The sequence below is a fragment of the Schistocerca piceifrons genome, chromosome 2 (assembly GCF_021461385.2).
Source record: "Schistocerca piceifrons isolate TAMUIC-IGC-003096 chromosome 2, iqSchPice1.1, whole genome shotgun sequence".
In the NCBI taxonomy this organism is placed as follows: Eukaryota; Metazoa; Arthropoda; class Insecta; order Orthoptera; family Acrididae; genus Schistocerca; species Schistocerca piceifrons.
This window is the reverse complement of record NC_060139.1, coordinates 146,863,495-146,885,590: the sequence shown is the minus strand read 5'-3', so window position 1 is coordinate 146,885,590 and position 22,096 is coordinate 146,863,495. Positions and strand designations below refer to the sequence as shown.

General features: G+C 37.8%; 1 protein-coding gene across 1 annotated transcript in view; it reads right to left on the bottom strand.

Annotated features, from left to right (window-relative positions):
• Positions 1–400: 400 nt before the first annotated feature.
• Positions 401–22,096, bottom strand: part of LOC124777374 (brefeldin A-inhibited guanine nucleotide-exchange protein 3) — a 301,163-nt gene continuing 279,467 nt past the window's right edge. Inside the window, exons 29-30 of the mRNA XM_047252762.1 lie at positions 19,257–20,475; positions 401–4,147 (exon numbers count right to left, since the gene is read on the bottom strand). Coding sequence (XP_047108718.1) covers positions 3,932–4,147; positions 19,257–20,475 — 1,435 coding nt within the window. The 3' untranslated portion in view covers positions 401–3,931. The remainder of the gene's footprint in view (positions 4,148–19,256; positions 20,476–22,096) is intronic.

Sequence of the window (22,096 nt, the reverse complement as noted above, 5' to 3'; positions counted from 1 at the left end):
TGTTGATGATTATTTACAGTGATCACTCACCTTTTCCATTTCCATTTTCCTCTTTCTTTTATTGCTGTTTACCTTTGGACGCTGGTGTGTGTATCCAAATCATGTTTCAGAGAAAAGTAATCTTAAATGATAAGTGAATGATGTAGCTGTTCTTCACCATTCTTGAGATCTGATGACAATGAAAATGCACATGAAAGTAAAATAACAATAAGGGAATTAAGAAAGACCTCAAACTGTTCTAACATTTCAGCAAGAAAATTATATTTCTTGTAACTCAGCTACAACAAGCATAAAAATTCTGTTGGAATTTTAATACAGTAATTCCAATAGTACTCAATGATAACAATTCATATATAATCATTCAAAAGCAATTATGTAAATCATGCTTATAATACTGCATTACTTATCTTTGATGATTATTGACTAGATTGATGGTACATTTTAATTGTAGACCACAAAAAAATAATTGTAAGTAAAAGAAATCATGAAACATAAAGCTCCAAAGTTACATCTTTTTACACGGTTACAAACAATTAAACTGAGTTAAAGATTGAAAGAGGATTTTTATCGCTTGTAACAGAATATGACAATAATTTAAGTTACAGCTTTCTTACTCCAGAAAAATTAATTCTTCTTACAAGTTGGCTGTTGTGCATATGAAGAAAAAAACATTACAGTAAGTATATCAATTATTGTAACATCAAAACAGTTTCAAACCCCTCTGTGACTGTAATTAACTTGAACTGTATTTATAGCAACAGAAAAATCAGAAACAAGTTCATCTACAATTACATTAACACAGTTACTATTATATTCTGGCACATCCATGACACAAGACATTCGTATCACACACAATTAATGTTTTACCTGAAACCTTCTTCACTCAGTTAGCCAAGAATGAAGAAATGCATAGCAGCATTTCTAACCTTAATTTCTTGAAGATCATAGGATTTTGTAAAAAGAATTAAGGACACAGTTATAAATCATAGACATAACACTTCTGAAGTACAATGTGCAACAGAATTTATGCATTATGTATAAATACATCAACAATATTTTTCAAAATTACATATCTCAAAATTCCAACCTGAATATTACAGGGGCTATTTCTTTTATTTAAAAAGTCCACAAAACCTTTATAAATCTGACTAATAAAATAAATAACGGGACCAACAGCAACATGGTTAAGTAGAGTATAGAAGATCACCTTCTTGCTCTTTTAATGAGAAGGCTCTTTGGGTTTCCCAATTGTTAACTGTGTGTCTTCTCTCATTGTCAAATTATTTTTCAATTTTTTCACATAATATTCGTTAGTGTAGAGTGTGAAAAACCCTTACATATTTCAAAGCTCTAATGTTATACAGTCGTCAGTTATCAGTGCTCCATTGTAACAATCTACAACCACTGATCATCTTACTCTCTACACAAACAAAGTATTTACAATTCAAAAATTATTCAACATGAAATTATTTGAAAGGTATTAAAATATTCAAACATACAACAAAAAGGAGACATAAGTGCAAGATCCCTGATCTAAGGACAATTTATGCTGCTACACACACAATTTCATGCACTGCAACTCTATATATGTTTCACAATTCAAATAAGAAACTATTTCCTGAAATAGATACGTGATATATCAGATGTTTATATTTGTCGGAAACAGATTTGTGAACTGGTAGCTGCCTATTTTATAAATCACACATTCTTACTGACAGATGTGTTCCTTTAACATATTGATACTCAAGAGTCAATAATGTATAATCATGTTGTTTTAAGTATCAACTTCCCAACAATATTTTAAACAGCATGTATTAAAAATAATTGCTATCATTACATCCATAGTGTAGATTTATAAGGTAAATTTTATAATGTCAGAAGCTTTACTGCGGGAAAGAATTTGAACTTCATCAATGTCGAGTACCAGCAAATTAATTTATTCTTTACACATTTCAAATAAAATTTATTAAGATCAGTTATAAAACATACAAATGACCAATGGAAACAATGCTATTGGAATGGGTGTTTTACTTATGAGAATTTGGGAGTATAATGTGAGGATTTGAAATTTACTGAAAAATTATGGGATTACCTTCCAGTAAAGATTTATAACAACATTTAGTCCAGCAATATTATGTATTCACTGTTGCATACATCAGTATCAGTTACTGTGCAATGGCAGTATAAATCAAATGGCTCACTGATTTTAAAATAAGTGGTGGAATGAACCTTGGTTTTACCTTCTTCACAAAATTTATGAAGCTGTTACACTTTTTCAATATAGCTTCTCAAGGAGTGTTCTTGTATGAAGTAATTCCTGAAAGCAATTATGTAGCAATCAGTAGTATAAGTCAGAGAAGGTAACAGCCACAGATATATCAGCTGGACAGATGGAATAAACCTCACATTATGGCTTCATTTTTAGTCTTCCATTTTAAATATATGGGCTGCACTCTATACGATAAACTCTAATGCTGATAGAGTCATCTTAAGTGGTCCCGGAATTTCCATCAAAATCATAAAATGTAACATGAAAGTAATTTGTTATTACATGAAAGTACCCTAAAATTTAATCACAGATGTCACAGTGCTTCATGAAATAGAAATAGTAGATTGAAACAGACTCACAGGAAGCTTACTGACAGTGGACTTCCTGACAGATCAATATCATGTAGCGGACTGGTCTTTCAATGTAGAACTTTGGCAACAATGCTCTACTAACTAGGTAGCCCTCTCATACATACTAAACAGACTGACCGTGAAACAGTTTTATCAAAGCTTGATGTACTGTCAAGCAGAGAAAACCTGTGATATTGTAAAAGAGATTAAATCTCTCGGGAAGAGCAAAATAGAATCACTTCACAGAAATCGTCCCACAAACAGTTCCTTTCTGTGAGTTGACTAATGAAAAAGAATCACAAAAATCCTGAATTTGGCCTTTCTTCACTTCTCATTTACTAAAATTGCAATAAAGTAACACCTTAATCTTGTGATGTGCCCAAATTCTTAAACTATATTAATTAAGGGAAGTGCACTGCCCAACTTCTTAAACTATATTAATGGAGAGAAGTGGACTAAGTTTTCAGGCATGTCTGTCATACACATGCACGAGAAGACCATATACACACTCTTACTAACATATGTGTTCCTTTAAAATGTTGATACTCAAGAGTCAATAATGTATAATCATAAAATGTGACATGAATTTCAGTATTATGATAGTTTAAGAACTCAAGTTTATACATTTCTAAAATGTTTCAACTTAACAATGCTAATACACTAAAGTTTAGGGCATCTAACAAATACAAAAAAGGTGAAACAGAAACTGCTCGTTTCCCACAAATACGTTAGCAATAGCTCTTGCGAAGTGCAGCAGTACTGCTCTTGTAATCTTGCTGAATGAGTCATACTATTTCCATTTCTGTCACTCTTAAGTAATGATAATTCCCATATCATTGAACTCTGTACTCAACTGGAAAAATGCTAATAGCTTTTGAGTCTGGTGTTATGATCCATAGAATTACTCTGTCTGTTGACTGCATCATATTTCAAAATGTTTCAACCATTATTAAAACTGTCATCATCAGAATATGCAATATTACGTGCCCTGATGAAAGGTCACTTTAATAATGACTGACACATCTACAATATTATATGGCTGCCAGCCAGAATAATTTACTGGACCATGAAGCAACTTTTTTGGTAATGACTTGTCACATTTGATTCATCATTCAGTGTGATCTCTATGGTCCTGTTTTCTCTGCCTATTTGTTTACACCTTTATAGACATACATGTAACATTAATATTTTAGGAAATAATCTGTTCACCTAGGAACACACAATACTCGGAAAACACACAGTAAATCAAAGAAGTTAACTTTTCACCAGACAACAACAGCATAAAATATATCAACAACGAACAGAATGCAGCTTATTCTGGACTGAATCCATATAGCACAGCAACTCGATAGAAAAATTCAGCAACAGCTTGTTTCAGTGTAGTGTCTGTAGCATGTGCTGTGAGCTGACGTACACCATGGAACAGCACAGGTAACAATGTGCGAAAATGGTTATCATCTAACTGCGCCAAGAGATCAAATACAGAGCCCAGCATTTCTGCCCAGACTTTTCGGTGAGCTTCACTATCCTGTTACATAACAAAAAATTTACAGAAAGATGTAAAACAGTAAAAATAAACTAAGTGTAATGATATATCTAGGACACCAAATGCAAGCAAAGAGGTCAAAACTACTTGAACACACACACACACACACACACACACACACACACACACACACACACAGAATCCAGTCACCCTTACATGACCACCTGTCAAAAGTCTGAATAACTATCTTATGCTGTACAGACCACTGTGGGACTACTAGGAAGTGAGTCATGAAGTTTTGGAAGGTACCTACAGGGATGCGGAGTCATGGCAACTCCACTGTCATGGCCAGGTGCACTAAAGTTTCTTGGTTGAGGATCTACGACATGAGCAGCCCTATTGAGGTGGTCCCACAGAATCTTGACTAGTCTACATCCGGGCAGTTTCATGCCCAGTTGAGTACAGTAATGATCCTGGTGCTCTTCCAGTCAATTAGGTACATTGCGAGCTATGTGACACATTGCATTGTCCTGCTGGCAGATGCCAATGCACCGAGGAAAAACAAACTACATGATTTACAGGATGAATGAAGAAATACAAATATAAATAAATGAATTTTTTGATATGTGTTACTCTGTACATCGTTTACATAGTAGAATGAGTGCATACTGAACTGAAGCAGTTCTGCAATTCAGTTTTACGTAAATGACATCAGGAGAACCAGATTTCAATCCAAAAGTAAAAAAAGGTTTGGCTCCTATGTAATAGTTGAAACCTTCTCCTGCACAGTTCCTTTTATGGTTGCGGTACACTCTGTTATCACAGACTCTTTCTGTTTTATCTGTATTTCATGTATCTAGCTGGGTTTTTACAAACACAGAGCAGTGAATTATGGTGAGTTTGACAATATTTTTACCCAGAAACTGAATGTGCACTGTTAAACCCATAATCTACATCTACATCTACATCCATACTCCGCAAGCCACCTGATGGTGTGTGGCGGAATGGACGTGGTATTACAAGTAAGCAACTATTTACTTACACATATGGCCTGTGGCAAACTGCATACTCCACTATCCAGTTGCCGCTCTTGTTGCATGCCACAACAAAAATGACTTCAACAGCTTGTTCACTACAGGGGCCGTTTTGATACTCTCTTCCAGTAAAAGTTTGCCTGAACTACACTTATGGGAATTGTCTTTTCAACACATTCTGCACTCTCACAGTCCCTGTAGCCTAAACCTCTGATAAACTGTTCCTGTTGCCTCACCTTGCCTTTTCCACACACTCTACTGTACACAACTCTCCTTTTCTGTCCAGACTGTGCACTGCTTTCTCCACTGACTGTTCCTCCCCTCTTCCTCCCTGTCCATGCAGGCATTCAGCCCCACCCCCTCTGTCTTTCTGCCCCCTCCCTCTCCTCATTCCCCTTTCCAAACCCTCTTCCTTCTCTCTCCCATTCCTTTCTCCCCCTTCATCTTCACCTTTGTCTTCATCCCCTCCCCCTCAATTACCTCCCTTCCTCTTCCTACACCTCTTTTTTGTACCCTCTATACTCTTTGACTTCTTGTGCGGCTGCGAAGTCATCTATCCAAAGATCTGCCACTTTCCTGCTACTCCCTCCTTGTGACCTTCTCTATTCCCTCCCCACTTCCATCAGCACAGGCAACTGCTTTCAATAACTGAGCATCAATCATTAATCATTCTGTGTTCACGGGAGGGGGGGGGGGGGGGTATTTGGGTACCTGGATGAGTGGTTGCCTTTCCCTTATTTTTATGTATTGCTCCATCCAGGAATTTCCATTATTGTTTAATATAGGATATTGAACACATACAGAGAAGGGCAGAATGAATGGTCACAGGTTGGTTTGAAATGCAGGGGAGTGTCACAGAGATGTTGAAAGAACAACTGGTAGACACTTGAAGATAGACACAGGCTACACCGAGAAAGCGTACTTACAAAGTTTCAAGAACTGTCTGTAAATGATAACTCTAGGGATATACCACAACTCTCTATATACCAAAGTATTCAATAAATTCCAGAGAACCATCCAAGCTACAATATTACTTTTCTTTGTTATTTCATGATTAGTTTTGAGTCGAATTCCATCCACTAAGCTATGCAACAGCACCAATTATGAGAGCCACATGTCTATACATTCCAGTTAAACATCTTGTAAGATAGTGCAGGGCTGAACTTCATATCACACCCTTAGAGATCATGAGAACAAGATCATATTAATTACAGCATGCACAGAGGCACTTAACAGTGGTTTCCAGTTTATGTAAGTAGATGTAGATATTAATATTACAATTTCTAACAAAGCACTAAATGCAGAGACATTAAATCTAATATGCCAGACCCTGTATACACCACAAACAAATACAAGGAAGGATCAGAAAGTAATGCGCAATAATTTTTTTCCGCTGGTATTGCAGATGTAATGTTGAAATTTCCTGACAATATAGTTTGAAGTTTGCGCTGCAGAGGTTTTTTTTCTACATGTGCAGCTCTAGTGAGAGAACCCTGAACTATGAAACAAAATTGGCTCACATGATACTGTCATCAAATTGTGAAGAGCAGTGTAGTGCAGTTCGATATTTGTGGGCCAAAGTGCATGAAAAGGAAATCCACAGGAACATTCAAGGGTATATGGGGATGCATGTATGGACTGTAGCAATGTCTCCAGGTGGTGTGCATTCATCCAAGAGGGCCATGTCAACTTTAGTGATACGCCATGCTCGGGGCAGCTGGTAACAGCTGCAAACCCGCAGAATGTTGGAGCCGTTGAGGCAGCAACTTTGAATAACAGGCATGTGCAACTGCACACTTATTGTACATGAGACACTAAAGTTTTGTAAAGTTAGTACTCGCTGGGTGCCTAAGAGCCTGACAGACAACCACAAGGGACAGGGAATGATGACAAGCTTGAATCGCTTAACGCATTACAACACAAAGGGCATGACTTTCTGAATGAAATCATCACTGGTGATCAGTCATGGGGGTACCACTACATGGCCAAAACCAAACACACCTCATTGGAGTGGAAACATGCTGGTTCCCCAGTACGAAAAAAATTCAAAGTAATTCAGTCTGCTAGGAAAGTGCTGTAACCGTGTTCTGAGATATGCATGGTGCATTACTGGTGGATATGGGATCACTGGGAATGCTGCAGCCCATATTGAAACTTCAGTTAAGTTGTGTAGTGCGCTTCAAGACAAATGCCGCAACATTAATGTTTAAGATGTCAAACTTCGTCATGACAATGCTCTCCTCCGTGTTGCTGCTCCTGTTCATGAGAAAATTGCCAAATTTGGGCAGGAGGTTTTCCAGCATCTACCATACAGTTCGGACCTTGCACCATCAGACTTTCATCTGTTTGGCCCCATGAAGAAATTCCTGGCCGGCCAATGCTTTGTGACAGGTGTGAAAGAAAATCAGCAATCCAAGATGGCTATACTCCAACCAAAAAGACTTCTATGAACAGACCATTTTGAAACTGGTACCATGACAGGAGAAATGTGATGATAATGGTGGTGACTATGTAGAAAAGTAGATAAATGATGTAAGTTCATTTGTGACTTTATTGTTTTGTTACCTATTAAACTTTTTGGTAATAAAATTACTGTGCATTACCTTCTGATCTTTTCTAATATAATTTTAAGAACAACATCTAAGGAAATTAAAAAAAAAAGAGACTGAAACTCATAACTCTTTCAGCTATGATTGTATTTCTTGTAGAATGTATAGGATTGCCCTTCAACTATAACTGTACTCAGTCAAAAATTAGGTACATTTCCTAATAGGCTTAAGTATCTATTAACAACACCAGTCTCAAAAATTGAAAATAAAGATATCATCTGTAATTGCAGGTTTGTTTCACTCTTTCAGTCTACACATTATTTCCCAGAATGTGACCTACATATCATTAACTGCCTGTTTGGCTTTTGTAAAGAGTTCTGACTACATAAACCCATGTCTAATCTCACAAATTGCATTCTGCTATAGCTTAATAACAAAAATGATCCTGTTCATATATTCTGTAGGTTTGCCAAGGACTTGGATTGTATCAAAAAAATATTCTTTGGAAACTAAAATGTTGTGGTGTGAATGGGAACTGTATTGCCTAGATGGAGTTTCATCTCAATAACAGAAAACAGATCACATTGAAAAACAGCACTACTGAAGTAAAACATACTGTTTATGGAGGAACATAAAATATGAAGTCCCACGTGTTTCAGTTCTATGTCTACTTTATTTCTACATAAATTTTATTCAAATGTTTGATTCACCTTTGAGCATTTTTACATGCAATCAGTGTCATAATTTATTTAAGTAATTAGGTAAAAAACAATAGTATAAGCGAATTATATAAGAGACATACGGTGCGAATTGTGGTTATATGATAAGACTCTGTTGCTTACCACATGATTATCTCTGATGAAACAAAAATCTTATCCCACGCATCAAGCTACTGGGATTCTGTCATCAAAGAAGTAGTTGAAATCTGAATGTGCATAAAACAACATTAATTGGAACAGTGGCTGTGAGGTGCATAACAAAGGGTGACTGATGCTTAAAGGCTAAGAGAAATAAGCCTGCTTATGTACCATCTAATAGAATCAGCATCACTATTAATATTCTTCCATAACAGACTTCAACATAATCTCTGGCATCATAGGAAAGTTCTGTGAATTTCTGATGTCTCCAAGAAATAATTCACAGAACTCCATACAAAAGTACCACGTAGCCTATCAGTACTACAGTTAGCTCCTGATGATGACAGAAAAGTAAGCTGTTCAAATCTTGAGTATGCAAAACAAATCTGATGCAGCAAGAAAACGAAGAATCATTTACATGCCCAATGTCCATACTTTCATGACAGGTAATGGAAAAAGCTTCAAAACAAGATTTTGTTTCTTTGTAAAATGCTCAAACTGTCAGCCAAATCAGCAATTCCTTCTGCAGCTTTATTTTGAGACAAAGAGATTGTTTGAAGACCTTTCATATTTTCTAGGAGAATAATATCCGCAGTTTAAATTAGATATTCTTTAATGAAATCACCCACCTATAGTAAAAGATTTTTAATTTTAGTAAACATGAATGTTTTTGGAACATTTGGGATTAAACAAGGCAGAAGGTATAAACAAACCTGTGGCCTTTTGTGCTGTCCTTGTTTCTATATGTTCAACACCTTCTGTATTTGGTAAGGATCTGAAGCACTTGAGGGATATTCTAGGATGAGTAGTACCTGTGTTTTGTAAGTAATCTCTTCTGTAGACCTATTGAACTAGTATATTACCAATGAAATGAAGTATGTCATTTGCTTCACCTATGACTGAACCTATATAATCATTCCATTTCATAGCACTCCAAACAGTTACACCCAGATATTTGTATGAGTTAACAGATTCCAGTTGTGACACACTGACATTTTTATCATAAGTACGGCACTTTTTTTTGTTTCTTTTCTTGTTTTGTTTTATGAAGTGTACAACTGAAAATTTCTGAACATTTTAAGAAATACCTTGAATGGTTCATGGATGTTGCATCCGATGGTGGTGTGTAAACTGCACAATATTTTCACAAGGCAGCTGCACATCATTGCCAGGTGCTATTAACGCACTGATGTTGTGGCTTTTTCACTAATGCACTGGCTTGCTAGAAAAGTGCAGGTGCAAAGGGGCAGGGATATAATATAATCAAAGAAGAAGTCAACATCCAGAGCCCCCTGCAGGAGAAACAGGCTGCAGTCTACTTGAGCACAGTGTGGGAAAGTGCGACTGCAAGCTGTGGACCCAGCATGCATACATGGGCAAGTTCGTTAATGGTCCTGACCCTTGATTCCTCATTTGTGTTAAATCCTTGCATTCACTCATCTGCAGCCAATGATATATAAGTGCTGCCAATACTTGTTTCCATACTTTGCTGAGTTGAAATCCAGAGACCCTGTTAGCTATAAGTATTTCAGTTGCTACATTAATGATACGGTCAGTATGTGGGGGAAGGTGAGAGTATTTGGGCGCTCTGCAGTTCTTGCCGCATCCCAATATGACATTGTTCAGGAACAGCAGATTTTTCTGGCTAACCCAATCTGGTATGATGTCCATGTTCATAGCATCTGTTTTTAACAGTGCAACACATCTAGTCAATGTAATATTTCCCATACAGGAATGGGATTTTGTCTATTCCTGGTTTTCGTAGACCTAGGTCATCTTTAACAGAACTCAACACCATTTGCATTTGCTAACCACCACCAATCTAAGGCACAAAAACCATCCTCATGGAGTTCTCAATTTTTCCTGGTAGCTCTTTAGTGCATGATGATCTAAATGCATTGTGAATCTTCTTATCAGAGTACCCATTCTGGAAAAATCACTGAGCAGAGATGGCTAAGCTCTGCTGGTGAACTCTCTGGATCTGAGATAGCTCTAGCCCTATAAATGAGAGTCTGCAACACACCAATGCACTAGGATGGGTGATGACAGCTCATTGATAAAGGTTGGTGTGTGTAGTTTTACAAAGCACACTGTGACCCATTATCTGCCTTCTTTCCACAAATCATGACAGTCAGAGAAAGCAGGTCTCCATTTTTCTCCATTTCCACGGTAAAACACATGTTCAGATGGATGAAGTTTAGATGATCCAAATATGGAGTAAGTATTGATGGCCCATGTGGCCATACCACAAAAATATCATCTACACATCTCCAAAAACAAATTTATATTTCAAAACTGCTAACTGAAGTGCTCTGTCCCTGAAGTCTCTCAAAAAATATTAGGTACGATGAGAGACAGAGGGCTACACAAAGCAACACTGTAAGTTTGCTCAAAACAGGATCATTAAGTAAAATGTAAGTTGAGGTAAGCACATGCTTGAAAAGATGTAAGAAATCCTATTTCAGCTTAGTTTCTATGTGTTATAGTGAATCCACCAAAGGCACTCATGTGAGCAGAAAAATGCCACTTAGTTTGAGGTGCAAGTTCTTCTACTGTTGTATAAAATCTTGTAAATATAGTGTTTACATTTCCCTACCAAAGAGCTCAAAAGAGCTCAAAAGAGAAGCCACACATTTTGCTAGGAAGTATATTGGGCCTCCTACATGTTTCACAATGAGGCAAACTGGAGCTCCTTCTTATGTATCACTGGCAGGCCATTAAGTTATGGTTGAACTGCTGCTCAAGCTCTTTTTCAGATGGTCAGGAAACTGACTAGATTTGAGGAGAGCAGATGTCTTTCATTGTACTGCATCCATTGGATCCTTCTAGAGACAACAACATACTGAGTCCACCAGCAAATCCATCATATTGTCAAAATAAGATATTGCAGACGGAAGGACAGCAGTAGTCCCCTCATCAGCAGGTAAAATTACTATTTCTGTGTCTTCTCGTAAAGATTGGAGTTATTTTCTTTCCTCTGCAGTGAAATTCTGCTCGAGTGCAAGCATCCAAGTTAAGGCTCTGCACGTCTCTCATCTTGTTTGTTCAGCAGACTCGCTGAGAAGTTTCAACATATCCTGTTCAAGAGCACTAATAAAATATTTGATAGGCAAAATCTTCGGAGTGGTTGCAAAATTTAGTCCCTTCTCCAGCAATGCTATCACAGTGTAACTCAGTAGTTTATTTGTGAAATTAAATACAGTGTAACTTGGAAGTTTGACACACCATGATCTGCTGCCACATCTAGTCTGAATTAGACCACATATCACTGTTCACTCACTCCCAGGAATCCATTTGATGGACATGAGATATTCAGATAAAGTGAGAGCAAGATTTTGGAGACTATATAATTCTCACCTTGTATAATGCATTCTTTCTCACATCTGTGACCTGCTAGCTCATTATTAAATCCTCTTAGCAGCTGCAGAATCTATATAGAGGCTACAGTTGGCAAACATTGGTATAGGCTGCTGGTCAAAAAAATCACAATTAAAAATTCGAGAGAGCACAACAATCTACCTGCTACAGAATTTATTGAACTCACTTATTCTGTTGACTATCTCCTCCCCATAGAGGCACCACATGTGCTCTCTGAGACTTTCCCAATGTAATACCGGTAGCCCTGCTTGAACTGCAGCCTGTTTCTCTGGAAAATGACTCTGAGTACTGATGTCATCTATGACGATGTTATAGCTCTGCCACTTGCACCTGCTTTTCTAGATTGCTGGTGCATAAATCAGTAAGCTCCAACAACAATGCATCAATAGCAACTGAAGATGACAAGCAGTTGTCTTGTGGAAATATTGTGCAGTTTACTCAACACCACCTGGTGCAGTGTTTGTGAACCATTCAAGCAGCTATTACATTGGAAAAGTCTCAAACAACACTTTTAAAGAATGTTGTCACTCTTTGTACTATTTTCAAATATTATCAAGGTCTGATTGGATATTTGTGCAGCTATCTGCAGACAGTACTTCATTACACATAACTGTATCATCTACAAAAAGTCTGAGGTTACTATTTAGCTTGTCAGCCAGGTCATTAATGTACACCAGAACAACAAGGGTCCCAACACACTTCCCTGGAGCTGCCTGAAGTCCCTTCTACAGCTGCCAATGACTCTCCGTACAAGATCGTCCACACAATTCTAAGGATTGCAATGGCAGATAATTGCAAGAATTATCAACCAATCAGTAAACAGACCATGCCTTGCAGCTGCCGACAATAACAACATATAGAAGAATTTTCACAAATACTGATGACAGTCAGGTTAGCTTTAGAAAGGAAATGGTACTAGAGAGGCAGTTCTGACATTGCATCTGATAATGGAAGCAAGACTTAAGAACTGTCAAGCTACGTGCATAAAATTTGTCAACATAGACAGTGTGTTCAAAACGTACAAAGGTATAAGATGTTTGAAATCCCCCAAAAAAGATTTATACACTACTACTATGGTAACTGAAGACATGATGCTCTGGGAGACCATGAGGACGGTAGTAAAAAAAAAAAAAAAAAAAAAAAAACCAGTCTGAGACACTTGCTAATTTTTTATTCAGATAACTGATTTCAGCCTATAATATAAGTCACCTTCAGATTGAAACAAAAGAAGAGGTGACGGTAGAAAAATAACAGTACTGTAAAGAGCAGTTTATTAACATGGTGATTCTACAGTAGGAAGTGACCCAGTTGGCGACTTTTTTCATTCTTTCTCTTTTACTTGCATACTGAAGAAGCAATGAAGGCAATAAAAGGAAGTTTAAGAACTAGAATTAAAATTCAAAGTGAAGAATATCAATGATTCAGTGTTGACAGGGCTATACTCAGTGAAAGTGAGGAAGAATTACTGCACTGTTGAATGAAATGAACAGTCTACTGAGCACAGAATATGGGTTGGGAGTAAACCAAGAAAAACAAAAATATTGAGAGTCAACAGAAATGAGACTAGCAATAAATTTTGCATCAAAACTGGGCACCATCTAATAGATGAAGTGAAGGAATCCTGCTACCTTGGAAGCAAAACAAATATTACGGATGAGGCAAGTGGACTAATGCAGGCAAAGAGACTATTCCTTACCAGTCTTCCTGCACTTGAGGAAGAAACTGTTAAAACTGTACATCCGGAGCATAGCACCATATGGGAGTGAATCATGGATTGTAAGAAAACAGTGAAATATTCGAGATGTGGTGTTACTGATGGTGAAAATGATGTGGACTAAGGGAAGAAATGAGGGATCCTTTGAAGAACTGATAAGGAAAGAAATATGTAGAAAACACTGACTACAAGAGGAGACAAGATGGTTGGATGTATGTTAAGACATAAGGGAATAATTTCCATAATAATACAGGACGCTGCAGACAGCAAAAATCTTAAGGGAAGACAAACACTGGAATATATGCAACAAATAACTGAAGAAACTGGGCATACAAGCTACTCTTGAGATACGGGGGTTGGTGCAGGAGAATGGATTGTGGCAGGCAATGGCAAACCAATCAGAAGATTGGTGAAGGGGAAAAAAATCCAAACAACACTGCTACATATTAAGCAAACTTCTTAGTTCACAGCAAAAATACTCCAATTCCTACTTTTCTTGGAAATGTATCCTGTTAACATATAACAGACAAATCAATTCAAACGAAGCATTGTTGTTTCTTGGCAATTCCTTACAGTGTTATTAACAGTATTAGACAATGAACTAATTCTTGTTGTTCACTGGAATGAAATGTTTCACATCAAACACATCAACTCAACCAAAGTACCATGTTTTGGAAGCTGCTTGCAGTATCGTTAGCGTTGTTAGAAAATTAACTTCAAAGAGAAAGTCACAAAATGCCTTCTGCAAAACATGCAGATGCAGCAAAAAAAGAACATGTAGGATCCACCAAGCTGTTACTCAAGGGGGAGATCTTCTACTTATCTGAATATCTATGTGTCTCCAACAACTCACTGCTTGATGACTGAAATGCTGATGCATAAAAATATATGGTGCAAGTTGCTTGTGACCCTTGAGTTTGACACTCAAGTCTGCAAAAATGCTTGATTCTCCCAATTCTACAACTGAAGATTCCTGTTCACAGCTTAATAAATAACATGGTTCACTGCAAATGCACCACCATTCTTACAGTATACAGATATCAGTTATTCTTGTAGAAATAGATGTGTAGTCATGAGAATATTAAGCAAGCAGTAGTATAACTCCAGAAGCAGCAACTTTTTTCCACAGTACTAGTTTTTGTGTTAGTTCTAGTGTCGGTTTTGGCCTGTTTTCAGTCTGAAGACTGGTCTGATGCAGCTTTCCAGGCTACTCTACCCTGTGCAACCCTCTTCCTCTCTGAATAACTACTACAACCTATATATCATTCTGAATCTGCTTTCTGAAGTCACTTCTTGGTCTCCCTCCATCATGTTTACCCCCACACTAAATTAGTAATCTTTGATGTCTCACAATGTATCCTATCAACTGATCCCTTCTTTTAGCCACAAATTTCTTGTCTCCCTCATCTGTTCTGTACCTCCTCATTGGTTACAAGTTCTATCCATTTAATCTTCAGCATTTTTCTGCAGTACCGCATTTCAAAAGCTACTATTCCCTTCCGTCTAAATTGTTTATCGTCTGTACATGGCTACACTCCAGACAAATACCTTAAGAAAAGTCTTCCTAACACTTAAGTCTGTATTTGATGTTAACAAACATCTCTTATTCAGAAACACTTTTATTATCATTGCCAGTCTACATTTTATATCCTCCCTACTTTGGCCATCATCAGTTATTTTGCTGCCCAAATAGCAAAACCTATCTACTACTTTAGGTGTCTTGTTTGCTAATCTAATTCCTTCAGCATCACCCGATTTAATTCAAGTTCAATCCATTATCCTTGCCTTGTCTGGTTCATGTTTAACTTATAACCTCCTTTCAGGATGCTGTCCATTCCATTCAACTGCTCTTCCAAGTCTTCTTCTGTTTCTGACGGAATTACAGTGTCTTCAAGAAAGCTCAAGGTTTTTATTTCTTCTCCTTGAACTTTAATTCCAAGTCCAAATTTTTCTTTAGTTTCCTTTAATTCTTGCTCAATCCACAGATTTAATAAAATTAGGGACAGGCTACAATCCCGTCTCACTCCCTTCTCAGCCACCTGCTTCCCTTTCATGCCCCTCAACTCTTATAACTGCCGCCTGGTTTCTATACAAGCTGTAAATAGTTGTAGCTGTAGCTGTAAATAGCCTTTCACTCCTGCTACTCTGGTACCGCGCGCCGTGGAATTTGAATCCACACCAGACGTCATGGACGTCAAAGACCCATAGAGGTCGCTGCACCGTAAGCTGTGGCAGCGCACGCCTCCTGGCCCTCTTTTAGTGTGGGGGCGCCACAGTGGAACACGTGGTCCCAGTGGCCAATAGCGGCGCCCCCAAGAGCGTACTTAAGCGCCAGCCACTTGCTCATCTAGTCAGTCTAATCTCGCTTATGTCGGTTTACACCTCGCTTGCGCTAGACTGCTTTCTTCCTGGTTCGTGTATGAGTTTGTTTCCTTGTGACTCTGTTGTTCGGTCTTGTCGTATTTGTTCTGTCCTAATTGGTCGTGTCTGTCCTTTTCCGTTGTGTTGTTGTTCGCGGGCCTCTCCGCGGGTCCCGCCGCGCCTTCTGTCAGTGCTACCCCGCGACCGCCCTGGTCGCAGTTACAACAGCTACCTTCAGAATTTCAATGAGAGCATTCCAGTCAACATTGTCAAAAGCTTTCTATAAGTCTACAAATGCTATAAATGTAAATTTGCCTTTCCTTAACCTATCTTCTAAGATAAGTTGTAGGGTCAGTATAGCCTCGCGCATTCCTGAATTTCTCCAAAATCCAAACTTATCTTCCCTGGAGTGGGCTTCTACCAGTTTTTCCACTCTTCTGTAAAGAATGCTTGTTAGTATTTTGCATCCGTGATTATTAAACTGATAATTCGGTAATTTTCACACCTGTCAGCAACATCTTTATTTGTAATTGGAACTATCACATTCTTCTTGAAGTGGTTATTTCGCCTGTCTCACACATCATACAAACCAGATGGAGGAGTTTTGTCATGGTTGGCTCTCCCAAGGCTATCAGTAGTTCTGACGGAATGTCGTCTATTCCAGGGGCCTTGTTTCAACTCAGGTCTTTCAGTGCTCTGTCAATTTCTTCTCACTGTATCATATCTCCAATCTCATCATCATCTACATCACTTTCCATTTCTATAATATTGTCTTCAAGTTCACCTGCCTTGTATAGGCCCTCTACACACTCCTTCCACCTTTCAGCTTTCCCTTCTTTGCTTAAGATTGGTTTTCCATTTGAGCTCCTCATATTCATACAGCTGCTTCCCTTTACTCCAAAAGTCTCTTCAGTTTTTTTGTACATGGTATCTATTTTTCCCTTAGTGAAATAGGTTTCTAAATACTTACACTTGTCTTCTAGCCATTCCTGTTTGTCCATTTTCAATTTCCTGTCAATCTAATTTTTTAGATGTTTTTATTCCCTCTTGCCTGCTTAAAAAATGGCTCAAATGGCTCTGAGCACTATGGGACTTAACATCTATGGTCATCAGTCCCCTAGAACTTAGAACTACTTAAACCTAACTAACCTAAGGACAGCACACAACACCCAGCCATCACGAGGCAGAGAAAATCCCTGACCCCACCGGGAATCGAACCCGGGAACCCGGGCGTGGGAAGCGAGAACGCTACCGCACGACCACGAGATGCGGGCTTGCCTGCTTAATTTTTTCTATTTTAAATTTACTATCTCTTGTGTTATACAATGATATCTACTAGGCCCTGCCTTTTTATCTATCTGATCCTCTGCTGCCTTCACTATTTCATGTCTTAAAGCTACCCATTCTTCTTCTACTGTATTCCTTTCCCCCATATTTGTCAATTGTTCCCTAATGCTCTCTCTGAAACACTCTACAACATCTAGTTCTTTCAAGTTATCCAGGTCCCATCTCCCAAAAATTCTCACCTTTTTGCAGTTTCTTCAGTTTTAATCTACAGCTCATGACCAACAGATTGTGTTCAGAGTCCACATCTGCCCCTGGCAATGGCTCACAGTTTAAAACCTGGTTCCTAAATCTCTGTCATGCCATTACATAATCAATTTGAAACCTTCTGGCATTTCCAGGTCTCTTCCACGTACACAGCCTTCTTTCATAATTTTTAAACCAAGTGTCAGCGATGATTAAATTACACTCTGCACAGAATATTACCAGGCAGCTTATTATTTCAATTCTTTCCCTTAGCCCATATTCACCTACTATTTCTTCTTCTCTTCTTTTTCCTACTGTCGGATTCCTGTCCTCCATCACAGTTAAATTTTTGCCTCCCTTAACTATCTGAATAATTTCTTTTATCTCATCATACATGTCTTCAATCTCTTCATCATCTGTGGAGCTAGTTGGCATGTAAACTTGTACTATTATGGTAAGTTTGGGCTTCATGTATATCCTGGCTATGATAACATGTTCACTATACTGTTCATAGTACCTTACCTGCATTCCTAGATTCTTATTCATTATTAAACCCACTCCTGCACTGCCCCTATGTGACTTTGTATTTATAACCCTTTATTCACCTGGCCAAAAGTCCTGTTCCTCATGCCGCTGAACTTCATTAATTCCCACTACATCCAACTTCAACCTATCAATTTCAATTTTAAAATTTTCTAACTTACCTGCCTATTTATGAGTCTAATATTCCACACTCTGATCTGCAGAACACCAGTTTTGTTTCTCCTGATGACATTTCCTGAGTGGTCCCCAACTGATGATCCATATGGGCAACAATTTTACCTCCAGGATATTTTACCGAAGAGGATGCCATCATCATTTAACCATACAGTAGAGATACATGCTCTCAGGAAAAATTATGGCTGTAGTTTCCCTTGTTTTCAGCCGTTCGCAATGCCAGCACAGCAAGGCTGTATTGGTAGGTCTTACAAGGCCGGATCAGTCAATCATCCACACCCATGCAACTACTGACAGGGCTGCTCCCCCTCTTCAGGAACCACACATTTGTCTGTCCTCTCAACAGATACCTTTGTGTAGTGGTTGCACCTATGATACAGCTATCTGTATTGCTGAGGCATGCAGGCTACCCCACCAACGGCAAAGTCCATGGCTCATTTCGGAGGTGTGTGCGGGAGGGGGCGGAGGGGGGGGGGGGGGGGGTTTGGCCCATTTAAACCAAAATTATATCAAAATTCAATTAAGGTTAATAAATAACACAGGTCTGAAATTAGTTTCTAAAATTGATTTTCTTTGTTAATGTATATCTTGCCTTGTTCCATATTTCTCAAGTTTCTCCTTCATGTCAGAGAACATATGAAACATTACTAATAAATGAAAAATATGTTGAAATTATTTAAAGTACAACATTCAAAAATGAAGACATATGAAACATGCACATCCAAGTATCAATTTTACAGGAAACATATATTGAGACTCAATTTAAAAATATGAGTATTTCTGGAACTAAGGATAAAAAAAGCTAGAGAGAGAGAGAAGAAAAAAATCCCTTATTCACAAAAATAAGCAAAGAAACATATTGCTTACCCACATTCTTGTGCTATACACTACATAACCGAGCAAATCAACTAATGACAACAAAAAAAGTGAATATTTGTGTGGACTGGAATTTTATTTCTTCTGAAATGGAATACAAGTTTGCTTCATTCTATTAAATAGTTTTTTGCTTACCCTGAAGAGGCTGCTTTGGCGCTGGCGTTCTATCTCAAGTGGCACCGGCTCACTGGGTGGTGGTGACTCAAATGCAGTGTCAACCTGCCCTTGTGTAAGGAATGGATTTTTACGCTTGTCTGTATATGAAGTAGGCATGGTGTGCGCTTGTTTATGTTTTTTGTACTCCCCCATTAATCCCTCTATATCTTTCTCTGTTGCAACTTCATATACTGAATCATTCACAACCTCATGATTAGCTGAAAGTCCATCACACAGGACATTAGTATCAAGCCTCACTTCAGTATCACTATCACTTGACGAGGAGTAGCGACGAGCAAAATCAGCTAGAGCAAAAGGTTTACTTATGCTCACATGCTGTTCACTTTCAACTGATATTTCCTTACACACAGTTTCTTCTGAGACTGCAACTTGATCTGTGTTATGAATGTTTTGATCGGGCTCATCTGTAGCTGAAAACTCATCATCAGCAGCCTCTGAAGTATCATGTTCTAAATCTTTATTAATACTTTTATCTTCTGTTCTTACACAGGACGAACCTTCTGTCTTTGCCAGGAGAGAGATAGCATCCTTCTCTTCATAATTTGTTGTCATATTCTTACTCAGAGATTCCTTCCTCTTTATTTCAGGAAAATCATCTGGATGTGCTATAAGAAAAAATATTGGCTGATCAGAAATCTGATCAACAGCTGAATGCTGTCCATCTTTGTCAAGAACAACATCAACATATGTCTCACAGAGTTGATCAAAACTTTGACGTAACCTTTTCAAGAAAACTGACATATCGCCATAGTCATAATTCGTTTCTGCTCCTGGCTTCTGCATAATTCCTTCTGTTGATTTAGTGTTGCTGTTCCTTTCATCTTCCAGAATTAACTTGACCTTTTCTAGAGTAACTCCACTCTTCCACACTTCATGTAAGCACAAATCAAACAAAGTTACTACTTTCAATGTCCATGCTGCACCTGCTTGCCTATAAAGATTGGCAGCTCGTTCAAGGTTAGCTACTTTCTGAACCAGAAATTTTAATCCAGGCCGTGAATCAAACTGTATTGCCCTGTCATATGAAACATCCAAACACAACAGAAGTGTTTGAATGTGAGCTGGCAGCATGTACTTCATAAGACCTGATAATTTTTGTTGCTCATTCTGTGACTTTGCTTGATCCCTGTCATCAGTAAGTTTAGCTGCAGGGCTGTGCAGTAAAACATTGGCCAAACTGCAAGAGAGAAATGGATATAGTCAATAAGACATGGCAGTTACATACAATTGGTAGTAAAACTGAAGTGATCCCTATTTTCTACTTAAAATTTATAACATAAATATTTAGAGATGTAGCACTAATAGATGGCACAGAATGGTATTTTTAAATCTGCAGGGTGATTCTTATCAACACTCAAAAACCCCTGAAGTGACATAGATGATGTTGAGACAAATAATTTAATATCCAACACATGGGGTCAAAAATGTCGAGAAATATCCCTAATGAGAAATGTTAAACATGTGACATCACCAGATGACGAACCTAACCGCACAGGCAGCAGTTGGGTTTGGGCATGAAGAGATGATTGAGGGTGCAATAGCTGCATTTGAGCAAATGGTGCAAATTTTGAACACCTTTGTAAATGTGATCTGCTGTTAGTGTAGAAGTTACAAAATTATTGTCCTAGTAAAAGCTGCACTTATTTAGTGTTTCTTTCATTTCCTCTCTTTTTTTTCTTTACACACATTATTTAGTAAAGAAAATGTAGGCCATTCACTGGTGACAACACAATTGGGAAGCTTATACTCATTTACTTGTGATGCAATACGGTAATTTTTTGCTGTGCTATAATTTGCAATTAATCAGCAGAGACTGTAAGACTGGTAAACAAAACAATAAATCTTACCTCAATGTAAACATACAATTGTCTAACACAAGGACAAAAATACTGCCTGCTAGACAAAAGACTCAAACCCTGAGCCTCATGTGCTAAAGTTGCACACATGGGAATAGAGCCAACGGGAATACTTGACTTGGGTTGGGATGACTGAGGGTGACAGACTGATAGGCACAACCACTACACGTATGGCGACTACTTCATGTAGTGATGTTACACATTCAACATTTGTCATCCACTTTTGGGGTATTTCTTGAAATTTACGACTGCATGTCTTTTATTAAATTAACAGCCTTAGCGTCATATACATTGCTTTTGGGGTTTTTAAACATTAATAAGAATCACTCTGTATACGTGAAGTAGGTCTACGTTCTTGAGAGACTTTGAAGATGGGTACCAGTGGTCACAAGGCAATGAATCAATGAAACTTGTTCACAACAATACATGATTAGAATTCAGAAACTAAACTGAAAATGTTATGGTTTACATTTAACATTTAGTTTCATGTTTGAACTAAAAACATGAGCAACAGGAAATATACCAATACTATTTTCTAGTGTGACACACATATGCACCAAGACGGTGCTATAAAGTGTTTCCTTCCTCCTATTTTTGTTTCTTTCCTCATGCCTGAACTTACAATGAAGTGACTGTATTTCACTTGAAAAAGAAGCTGACACACAAACAAATTGCAACAGTTTTTCCATTTCACCTTTTGATTTCTATTCAATTTATGGTCCAATCCCTATTTAGATTTTTATTCAAGTTTTCATTATTTCTGCTTTGTAATAATGAAATGCCAAAAATTAGCTTTTACAAAACACTCATAACGTGTTTGTATTAAAGACATTAGTGAGCTGGCTCATATATAATGCAAGATATTTTCTATGCCTAACATCTCATACTCATTACCTAGTCCAATAGTCTGCAAACTCAACACATCAAGAGTTTGTTGAAACT